At 44.5% G+C, this 11,363-nt stretch overlaps 1 protein-coding gene across 1 annotated transcript in view; it reads left to right on the forward strand.

The window, feature by feature from the left end:
• The first annotated feature begins 2,924 nt into the window (after window positions 1–2,924).
• The window catches only part of GCSH (glycine cleavage system protein H (aminomethyl carrier)), a 16,805-nt gene continuing 8,366 nt past the window's right edge, over window positions 2,925–11,363 (forward strand). Inside the window, exons 1-3 of the mRNA XM_006860141.1 lie at window positions 2,925–3,072; window positions 7,996–8,075; window positions 9,983–10,046. Of these exons, the coding sequence (XP_006860203.1) occupies window positions 2,925–3,072; window positions 7,996–8,075; window positions 9,983–10,046 (292 nt within the window). The remainder of the gene's footprint in view (window positions 3,073–7,995; window positions 8,076–9,982; window positions 10,047–11,363) is intronic.

Here is an 11,363-nt window from a genome sequence, read left to right on the forward strand (position 1 = left end):
TTTGGTTTATGACAAGACGGCCACAGGACAACAGCATGCCAAGTTTTTTTAGGAACCTGCTATAAAATTTGCTTTCTCAATCTTACCTGTTTCTGGGCATTCACTGTAAAGATGTACCATTAGTGCTGTGCATCGAGACCCTTTGGCCACAAGTGATCACATCTCGTATCTGTGACCAGATGTAAGTTTCCTCTGGGAGTAGACTGTGATACCTGCTCCTGGCCAACCTCAGGGAGGAAGGTCCTCAAGGTTAGAGCAATTGCTGTTAGAAAGGCAGCTTTCCGATTTCAATATGGGCTCTAGACTCATGTCAAGACTTTAAATGGAGTTACGGCTGTAGTTGCAGACTCCTCTATTGACACACACCAAGTGCAAGGGCAAATCTGCTGCACAAGACCTCTTTAAAGTACTGAAGAGCAAAGATGTCAGCTTGAGGACTAAGGTGCGCCTGAGTCAAGCCATGGTATTTTCAGTATCCTCATATGCATGTGAAAGCTGGACAGTGAGTATGGAAGACCGTAGAAGAATTGGTGCATATGAGTTATGGTGTTGGAGAATACTGAAAGTACATGGACTGCCAAAAGAACAAGCAATCTGTGTTGGAAGAAGTACAGCCAGAATGTTCCTTGGAAGTCAGGACGGCCACACTTCATCTCTCATACTTCGGACATACTGTCAGAAGGGACCAGTCCCTGGAGAAGGTTATCATATTTAGTAAAGTGGAGGATTGGAGAAAAAGAGGGAGACCCCCAGCAAGATGGATTGGCACAGGGGCAGCAGCAATGGACTCAAGCATAGTAACAATTGTGAGATTGGCCCAGGACCAGGCAGTGTTTCGTTCTGCTGTGAGTCGGTACCGACTCCATGGCACCTAACAACAACAACAACAACAACAACAACTGCCTCTAATTTTAAGCTCTCCTACAGGAAGCCAATTGCCAGAGCTATCTTTTCAGGTACCTCTGGGTGCCTTCCAACCAATTTCTCTACTAGCAGTTAAACATATAACTGTGTCACCCAGTAAGGACTTAATATGTGGCTGTTGTTTGCTCAGATGAAATGCAGATGAGAGTTCTTGGAAGCCACTCCACTGATGTGATGACTATCCTGGTTTATAAGTGAGGTAGAAGCTCAGTGCAAGAGTGTATGGCCTTCTGGAAAACACACACACACATACACACACACACGCTTCAAGGTGCCTACTTGATGCTGAGGGTGCAGTGCTTGAGGTAGTTTTTCACGGGGTGTTTCTTTGCTGACTCATTCTCAGTCCCTAAAATCTGTGCTGACACCTTCTGTCTCCTTGGATAGGAACAATGACTTCTGTTTACTTGGAAGACCTTGGTCACTCGGCTAGCCACCTAAGCAAGGCAATGTCAAGGCTGAGTCTCAACCCTCTGCCCATGGATGCTCCTGCAGTAGCATGCTGGTTGTGATCTAGTCTCCCCCAAGAAGTTACCCAACCATTAGACAAGTCCTTTCACCCTGTGAGCTTCCTGTTTCCGGAGGCTTCAGAGACCTATCTAATGTATGGCAGGTATGGCACTTGCCTTGGGTGACACTTGAAGGGGGACTACTGAGGAAGAGTGTCTATTAACCTGCTATACTGATGTTAGACACAGAGATGTGTGTGTGTGTGTGGAAGATTGACAGTGCAAAGGGGAACAGTGCCCCCTCAAGTCCAAAGAGATGCCAGATGTACCATGGAATGGCATTCCGAGCCACCACAAACATGAAAAGTGTCTGATTGAGGCAGCTAGCCAAAAGTGCTAAGGCATTTCTGATGACACTTTGATGCTATCTAAGTGTACTCCTCTTGAAATTAGGGGTAGAGTAAATTAGGGGTAGAGTAAGGAGCTCTGGTAGCGTAGTGGTTACAAATCGGGCAGCGAACCACAAGGTCAGCAGTTCGAAACTACCAGTTGTTCCGCGGGAGAAAGATGAGGCTTTCTGCTCTCGTAAAGATTTGCAGCCTCGGAAACCCTGTACAGGGTCGCTATGAGTTGTAACTGACTCCATGGCACATAACAACAAGGGGGTTAGAGGGGAAAGTGGGAAAGTTGTTCCAACTCCCAGCAACCCTGTGTATGGTGCAATTGAGAGATTGCCCTGGGGGCTCTTTACCCACACTATGCCCCTGGGTGTCTGGACACAGTGTAGTAATGAGGGTTCCTGAACTGTGTTCAGTATTTAAAAAAGACCAAAAAAAAAAAAAAAAAAAGCAAATGTCAATGTGATTTTGGTTAACAACCATTGCACACATTTGAGCTTCAATGATTCTGGTTAGATCTGGTGACCTTGATACTCAGCTAACCTAAAGGTCAGTACCATGAAACCGACCAGCTGCTCCACGGGAGAAAGATGAAGCTGTCAGCATAGGGACGGGTTAAGTCTCGGAAACCCTATGGCGCATTTCTACTCAGTTCTATAGAGTCCCTATGAGTTGGAGGGCAGTGGGTTTGGTTTCTGTGATATCTTCCTTTCCCCAAGGACCCACGCTCAATGGTTCGGGATGGCGCAGCTCCCGCCCAGTTACCTTGGCCCAGAGGCCGTCTCGCGGAGTGTAGAGCTTAAAGTCGCGGAGCCCTGAGCTGTTTAGTAAGCACTTCCACTTGCCTCAGGGTGACCGCGGGGACACGCCTAACCCCCGTTGGCCCCACCTCTCTCTGGGCGGCCTCTTGTTCATAGTCCCTTCCGGGCTTCAGGCCCCTCCTCATATGCACGCCCCCTGCAATCGTCCTATCGGGGGCCGCGCCTGGCCCAGGCGTTCCCGCCCCCTGTGCGCGGCCCTATCGTCCCGGGCCACCCGGCCCCGCCCCTCACCGCGGCCCAGCCGGCTTTCTCGGACCTGTCCGCCCCGCCCCGCCCCACCCCGCGCCGCCGGGAGCCTAAGTCCTGCGCCGCGACCCCCGCACCCTGTGAACATGGCGATGCAAGCGGTGCGGAGCGTGCGGGTAGCGGCCTGTAGCTTGCGCGCGCTCTCGGCGCCCCGAGCGCCCTGCTCAACGCGACGCTGGGGGCCGGGACCGGGTACCGTGCGGATGCTGCGCACCGGCAACGCTCAGTTCTCGGGTAAGCGGGGCGAGCACCGCAGCTGGGGCCGCACGTGGGCTGGCTGGTGGACGGTGGAGGGCCGGGAGCATAGTGCGTATTGCTCGCGTCGCTGCTCCTGTGGGAACCCACAACTAGGGTGACCGTCTGTACCTGCTACTTGGTTCGCGCGGGGTCCCAACGCAGGTAGCCTCGGTCGTCTCTATTCAGGTCCGCGTGGTTTCGAAAACCACAATCTTTGTCCTGGTAATTAGGTGCAGGCGGCCTGGGCAGGGGATCCGGCAGGGAGGCACCATCGCTGATTCATTGGCAGTGGAGCGCTTCCTAAGACCCTGGAGGTGGAGAAGGCAATAGACTAGTTTTTTGAGTGGACCAGTATTGAGAACTATGGAGTAAAGTTCCAGCTAAAGCACTAAAATCAAAACCGGACGTAGAGTTTTACTAGTAAAACAAGCATGACGTTGAACATGCAACTGTTAATAAAAAGTAGCAACATAAAATGCCTGGACTCGACTGGAGACGTTAAGCTGGAGCCCGTGTCTGAGTCGTTGAAGTGTGTTGGGGCTGAAATGAGGCCTAGCTTAAAGGGAATAGCTGGGAGACCTGCCCGGTAATGTTTCCCCACCTGTGCTACTTGTGCACAATCATTATAGGGAAAAAGAGTTCTCGTCGCAAATACTTGGAACATTAGCTGCTACCTAGGACGTAGAGACCTGTGATGGGAGTTGTTTTAGAAATCATTTATTCCCAACTCTGAAGCATAAAGATTGGTTTATATTCCCTCAGCTCTGTTTGTGACATTTTCAGTGCATTGTTATTGTTAAGTGTTATGAGTCAGTTCCGACTCATAGCCACCCTGTATAGGTTTTCTGAGAAGCCGCTGGTGGGTTTGAACCACCGACTTCGAGGTTAGCAGTCGTGTTTCACCTACAGGGTCCCATATAAATGCATTACCAATTTGAATACAGGGGTAAAGCATTTCTAAGATAAAAACTGAATTTCAATTCTGCTTTTGTATTTACTGTTAAGCTTGCATTCTCTGCTTATCTAGTTAAATATTGCCCAAAACATCAATATTCCTGATCTGGTTAAGAACCTAGGTTGTTTTGCTCTGTTTTAAATTTCAAATGTACAAAATTACAAGAATGCAAAGAACTCATATAATCACAAATTAACTCCTCAATCATTAACAGTTTGCCACTTTTGCTTTTCTTTCCCTCCCCCATCTCTGTACATACTTATCAATGAATACACATCTGCATATTTCTTGTCCTGATTAATTTGAGTTAATTGCAAAACATCTTGACCTTTTTACCCATTAAGATTCAGTGTTTCAGTGAATCGCTGATCACTGAATTCAGTGAATCCTAAGAATGAGGATATTGTCTTAATGTAACACCACAGTTCTATTATCAAGACTGAAAATGTATGTAGCCTTTGCTTTCTAACCCAGCATAGCTGGTGTACTCAGTCTTGCCTGATGACTCCATTGATGTTCATTCATGTGAAACCCAGGGTTCTCCATTCCTTTAAAAAGACCCAAGCACTTAGGTTTCTCATGTTCCGATTCTGGCGCCTTTGAGGAGCCCTGAGATCTTGAGCAGATCGCTTAATTTCAGGAGCCTGTTTTTCTCACCAGAAAATCCCTACCTCACAGAGTTGGTGGGACAAAGAAATCGTGGATCTTGCTACGCATATATTTTGACACATAAGGACTTAATACTGTTATTAAACAGTCGTTAATTGCCATGGAGTTTGTTCCTTATAGGATCTCTGTATAGGATTTCTGAAGAGTGGCTGGTGAGTTTGAACCGCTGACCTTGCGGTTCAAACCAACCTTGCAGTCCAGTGCATTAACCCACAGTGCCACACCAATCACATATGGCATGAAAAAGAAATAGTCAAAATATATTTACCAATATTAATGTAAATCATAAGGAGCTCTGGTAGCGTAGTGGTTACGAATCGGGCTGCGAACCTTAAGGTCAGCGGTTCGAAACTACCAGCCGCTCCGCAGGAGAAAGATGAGGCTTTCTACTCCCGTAAAGATTTACACCCTCGGAAACCCTGTACAGGGTCGCTATGGGTCGGACCCGACTCGATGATACTTAACAACAACAACAACAATGTAAAACATATTGGATCAGTGACTTTGAAAGCTAAAAAAAAAAGTAAAATTTGTATAAATTGTTGTTGTTAAGTGTTGTCTAGTTGGTTCTTACAAAATCCTAATTCTCTGACAGCTAAGAACCATGTCTTTTCAAAAGGTGGTAAAAAGTAACTATTTAACCTAATCTCCTGTCCATGTCCCCACCCCTCTACTGACCAAGAGTTAAAGGACAATGGAACTAACCCTCTTCCACTTTCTTAGCCTCAGTTGCATTAGTAAGAAGACTCTGGACTTTGAAGGCCAGTGGCCGAAGGTGCAGTTTTTGCCCTAGTAATATTGCTGCCTTTTCTTCCGACCTTGTGGTCATTCAGTGTCAGCAACCTTGCTCCTTGTTGTGATCTTTGTAAGAAGACAAGATGTCAAAATCGAGATTGCAGACTTAGATGGGTCACATATACAGTTACTGAGATCTTAGCTCTTAATTTACGATGATTAGTTTTCAATTGCTTACCAGTTGGTAATGCATATAGGCTGTTACTGAGTTGTAGGGGTGTCCCTGGTGGTGATGGTGGTGGTTAGGTGTCATGGAGTCAGTTCTGACTCATCGCGACCCTGTATAGGGTTTCCGAGGCTGTAAATCTTTATGGGAGCAGAAAGCCCCATCTTTCTCCCATGGAACAGCTGGTAGTTTCGAACTGCTGACCTTGAGGTTAACAGCCCAACTCATAAAGACTACACTATCAGAGCTCCTTGGGGCGTCCCTGGGTATGGTGCAAATGGCTAATGCATTAGGTGTCTAATGGAAAGGTTGGAAGTTCAAATCCACCCAGATGTGCCATGGGAGACAGTCACTGTAAACATTATAGAGCACAGTTCTCTGGCACACAGTGGGTCACCATGAGTTAGCGTAACTTGGTTGCAATTGCTGACATTTGTAACAGTGTCAGAGAGAGCTGAGTGATATAGCTGAACTACTAGATGTTTTGCTCCGAATCTCCTCTACCTAACAAACTTTAAAGAATAATCGCTAACTCCTTCAATATTTGAGTGACTACCGTGGCACTGTGTGATAATGCATTGGACTACAATGTTGGTTTGAACACAAGATTGGCAGTTCAAATTCACCAGCTGCTCCTCTGAAACCCTATACAGGGTCATTATGAGTCAGAACTGACACTTAACAACAACATGCTAGCACTCTGGATTAGGCATCGGGCTGCTAATTCTTAAACTCGGCAGTCCAAATCCACCAGCTGTTCTGAGGGAGAAAGATGAGGTCTTATACTCCTGTAAAGATTCGTCGTCTCAGAAAATCTATACAGAGTTGCTGTGACTTGGATTTGACTTAGTGGCCATGGGCTGGGGTACCCTGTGCCAAGCACTGTGTTTAGAACTGGGAATACAAATGGAAATGAGTTACGATTTGTTCTTGCTCTTACTGTCCTTCCAGTCTGTTTCCTGAAGAAAGTTGACAAACGGGTTATTTCAATGTAGTGAGCTATACTGTTAGTATAGAGGGGAGGTAGCTGTTCTGATTTTCACACTTTGTTTCTTTAAATGATGCTAGCCACTCTTCAAGGGCAGCTTTGGATTAGATTAAAATAAGATTTTAAGAATTTAGTGAAGTTATAAAGGAGCCTTGGTAGTGTAGTGGATTTTGAGCTGAGCTGCTAACTGTAAGGTCAGTAGTTTGAATCTTCCAGCTGCTCTGTGGGAGAAAGATGTGACTTTCTGCTCCTGTAAAGATCTTTAGCCGTGGAAACCGTATACAGGGTCTCTATGAGTCAGACCTGACTCAGTGGCACACAACCACCACCACTACCAGTGAAGTTATGGAGAGCACAGTGGCTCTGTAGGATAAGCATTGGACTGCTAATCAAAGGTCAGTGGTTCAGTTCCAGCATCTGCTCCATGGGAGAAAGTTGCAGCTTTCTGATCCTGTACAGATTTATAACCCTGGAAACCTTAGACAAGGTCACTGTGAGTCAGAACATACTTAGCACCAACAACATAATTGTTCCAAATGGTCGGTTTCATCCCTGTGAAATTTCACTTTTATATTTGAGCTCCAGTGAAGTCATCTCAGGTCAGCTGTACCTAGAAAGGCACAAAACCCCATCACTCTAAGTCTGTGTTGAGAGGGAAGAGTTGTTTGGTTAAACCATGGTTTTCTAAGACAAACCAATTCCAACTCACCTTCTAGGATGGAGGAGAACGGCGCCTTACGGTTTCCAAGACTTATCTTTTTAAGAGTAGCCAGGCTTTTGCCTATGAAGCAGCTGGTGGGTTTGAACAACTGACTTTGCAGTTAACTGCCCAATGCCCTTTGTACCACCAGGGCTCCTTTCTCTAAAGACAGAAATAGATCCACTGTTTTCAAGTCAACTCCAACTCATAGTGACCCAGTAGGACAGACTAGAACTGCCTCATAGGGTCGGTTTTCAAGGCTGTAAATCTCTACAGCAGACTCCTCAGAGCAACAATGGGTTCAAACCGCTGATCCTTTGGTTAGCAGCTGTGTGCTTTAACCACTGTACCACCTGGGCTCAGACAATAATAGATAAGTATATATCTGAAATGTGCTCCATTTTGTGTGTGTGATTATGAAATGTTAGAGCAAATAATCTCCAGATGGTGTGCAAATCACACTGTGTTTGCCGGATTCATACCACTGTTGGGATGTGCTCTTTTCCTGGGCAGTGTGCTCCTGAAAGCCAACATCAATGAGTCAGACACATAAACTGGCAAAGTCTTGCCTTTTGACATAATTCATATGGACAGTTTTTTAAACAAGTTATTCCACTGCTTTCTGAACTATTTACCTTCTCTTTCAGTGCGTAAATTCACAGACAAACATGAGTGGATAACAGCCGACGATGGTATTGGAACAGTGGGAATCAGCAATTTTGCACAGGTACTGAATTGTCTTGAATTACTTGTGACGGTCTTCTCTTGCTAAACTAGATTGTATTTAACTTCCCAACTTTTTGTGCGTTCTGCGTTTAGTACTGTGGGCCCTTTTCAAATGAATAGCAAATACAGGTGTTATTGTTAAAGTGCAGTCGAGTTGGTTCTGACTCATAGCGACCCTATATAGGGTTTCCAAAGAGCACCTGGTAGGTCTGAATTGCTGACCATGTGGCTCAAACCAACCTTACCATCCAGTACATTATCCTGCAGTGCCACGCCAGGACTCCCATCACAGGTGGAACAAGTAAAATACAATTAGTTAGGGTTAACAGGGGGCTTCAGAAAGTTCATGGAAAACTTCCGTGATGTTTGTATTCTATTTTTCATTAACTTTTTGAAACCTGCTCACATGTGGTGTTTTAAAAAATGTTGACAGTTTGACACTTAAAAGGGAACATAAGTTATTCAATAAACAAATGTTTCGTAAGGGGAAAATGGAAGAACAAAAATTGGAGCTGTCCGTCTTTCTTTTGAGTGGTTATATGCACAGACATGAAGAAAAGGAAATACCTAGACATGCATAGAATATACAAAGGAAATTATTTAGCCTATCTTTTCTTTATTAACTCCCCTATCCCCCACTGATCCTATATTGAGATGCTTAAAAGGAAATGAGAAGCAAATAGCAAATGTCAGTAGTTTTCCACTGGATGTATGTTTGGTGGGCAGCAAAGGGCAAGAGAGATGCTACTACTGGTGGTGGTGTTGAGTGCCGTCCAGTTGGTTCTGACTCATAGCAACCCTGTATAGGGTTTCTGAGGAGCAGCTGGTGGGTTTGAACCACTGACCTTGTGGTCTGGTGCTTATCCTGCAGGTATGTTAGATTCTGAGATATTTTAGGTTCTGAAGGCTTGAGACATTGATCTCTTCATTGGCATTTATGTACCTCCTATGAAGGAGCTCTCGTAGTGTAGTGGTTATGAATTGGGCTGCTAACCTCATGGTCAGCAGTTTGAAACGACCAGCTGTTCTGTGGGAGAAAGATGAGGCTTTCTGCTCCCGTAAAGATTTACAGCCTCAGAAACCCCATACAGGGTCGCTGAGGCGGAACCAACTCCACAGCACATAACAACAATGAGGCCTCCTAGTAGAAGGAGTTCTGTGAAACACTCTGTAAGATGTGGTCCTTGCCCTTCTAAGTGTATATATGAGGAAGAGGACAATCACCTAGATGAAAAACAACATACAAAACATTATATGATAGCTATCACTTGCATGTTTCAAAGGGTTGTGATTCATTCATCCAGTGGAGAGAGCAATTCTTGTTCGAGTCAAGAGGTTTATAGCAAGTATGAGGCATGAGGACTTTGTAAAAAATCAATCAATAGGATTTCAGTAGATTCAGTTGGGGAAATGGCCTGCAGAAGTATAAAAGCACAAAGTATGTTTTGAGAGGAGCTAGCAAGCTTTGTTGGGATCTGTGGTTAATCACAGGGGTCACTATAGCCCATGGACCAAATCCAGCTGGTGGTCTGTTTCTTACAACTCCCAAGTTACGAATAGTGTTTCCATCTTTAATGGATTGTAAGAAAACACAGATAATGTGCCCCTCAAGGATAAATTGTATACTCTGGAGTCCTGGTGTAGTGCTTTACTGTAGGATAAGCACTGGACCACGAGATTGCTTTGAACTGCAAGGTCGGCAGTTTAGGTTCATCAGTCGCTCCTCAAAAATCATCTACAATGTTGCTTTGAGTCAGAACTGACTCAGCAACACTTAACAACAATAACATGTGGCCCTTTACAGAAAAAGTTTGCTGACTCCTGGATTAAGTATTTTCAGTATACCTACTGAGGCTACTTACTGAGGATCAACTTTGATTTCTCAGTGATTTTTCTTTCTTTTTTTAGGAAGCTTTGGGAGATGTTGTTTACTGCAGTCTTCCTGAAGTTGGAACAAAATTGAATAAACAGGGTGAGTGATTTTCTCATCTTGGTGTATCATGAATTTTCTTTTACCTGAAAAGAAAATGTTTTCTTTTTCATTACCCTGAATAAGAACTTATTTGCACCCATATCAATTAGAACGATTTTGTCTGCAGAAGTCATTTTACACAAATGGAGTTTATTATCAATCATCTCATTCCAGCATTCTAACGTTAAGTGACTATAGGGTTCGTCAGTGGCTCCGTGAAGGTCATCTAGAATGTAGCCTTCATATACTTGAATGTGTCAGAGGTCACAGATGCCAAGAGATTCTTCAACCATCAACTTTAAAAAAAAAAAGTTTTTGTTGTGTTGTAAGTGCTCTGGTATATAGTGGTTACAAATCAGACTGCTAACCTCAAGGTCCACACTTCAAAACTACCAGCTGTTCTGCAGGAGAAAGATGAGGCTTTCTGCTCCCGTAAAGATGTATAGCCTTCGAAACCCTGTGCAGGGTCACTAAGAGTTGGAACCAACTCCATGGTACTTACCAAGTGGCTACGTAGATGTTTAGGTTACCATTCAGCAATTTCCACAGGTTGTCCAGTACCTTTGGTTAAGTATCACTTTCATAAATGATAATATCCAAAAGTTCAGAGGACTGGGTAGGCTCTCTTTTGTTTCTCTTTATTGGACAGGAACATCTCAGCCACCATTCTCTTGCATCTTATTGAATTGCTCCTTTTGATGAGGGATGATGTGGTACTTGTACAATAAACACAAGAGTACTAACCACGTGGTTGGCAGTACAAACCTCCTAGCCAATCCTCAGAAACTCTATACCCGTCAGCTATGAGTCGGAAGTGACTTGACATGAGGGATGAGAGTCAGACTTCACAGTGAACGATTAGAATAAGTGGATTCAGTGGCTTTTATCACAGCCCTGCCGTATGTGGGGTCAGTTGAGTTTGAAAAGTAAAATCTGCTTTGCTTTGGATAGAGTGTTAGTAATGGACATAGGCCGAGGAGTCAGCGCCTGGTTTTAAATACTAGCTTCAGTACTTAGCAGCTCTTTGATGCTGGGGAAATTACTTATTTTCATCTTTGCTGTTGTTGTTTGTAAGTGCTGTTGATTCTGACTTACAGTGACCCTGTATAGGGCCTCCAAGGAGCAGCTTAAGGGTTTGAACTGCCGACTTTGTGGTTTGCAGTCCAGTGCTTTTCTTAAGAGTATCACACCAGCAGTCCTTTAAGTTAGGATAATGATAATACTGACATCCATCTTGATCTTTTCCTTCTTTCTTGTCTTCTTAATGACTTTTTGCTCTCTTCATGTATGATATTCTTGATGTCATCCCACAACTCT

This window comes from Chrysochloris asiatica, unplaced genomic scaffold (assembly GCF_000296735.1).
Source record: "Chrysochloris asiatica unplaced genomic scaffold, ChrAsi1.0 scaffold00037, whole genome shotgun sequence".
Taxonomy (NCBI): Eukaryota; Metazoa; Chordata; class Mammalia; order Afrosoricida; family Chrysochloridae; genus Chrysochloris; species Chrysochloris asiatica.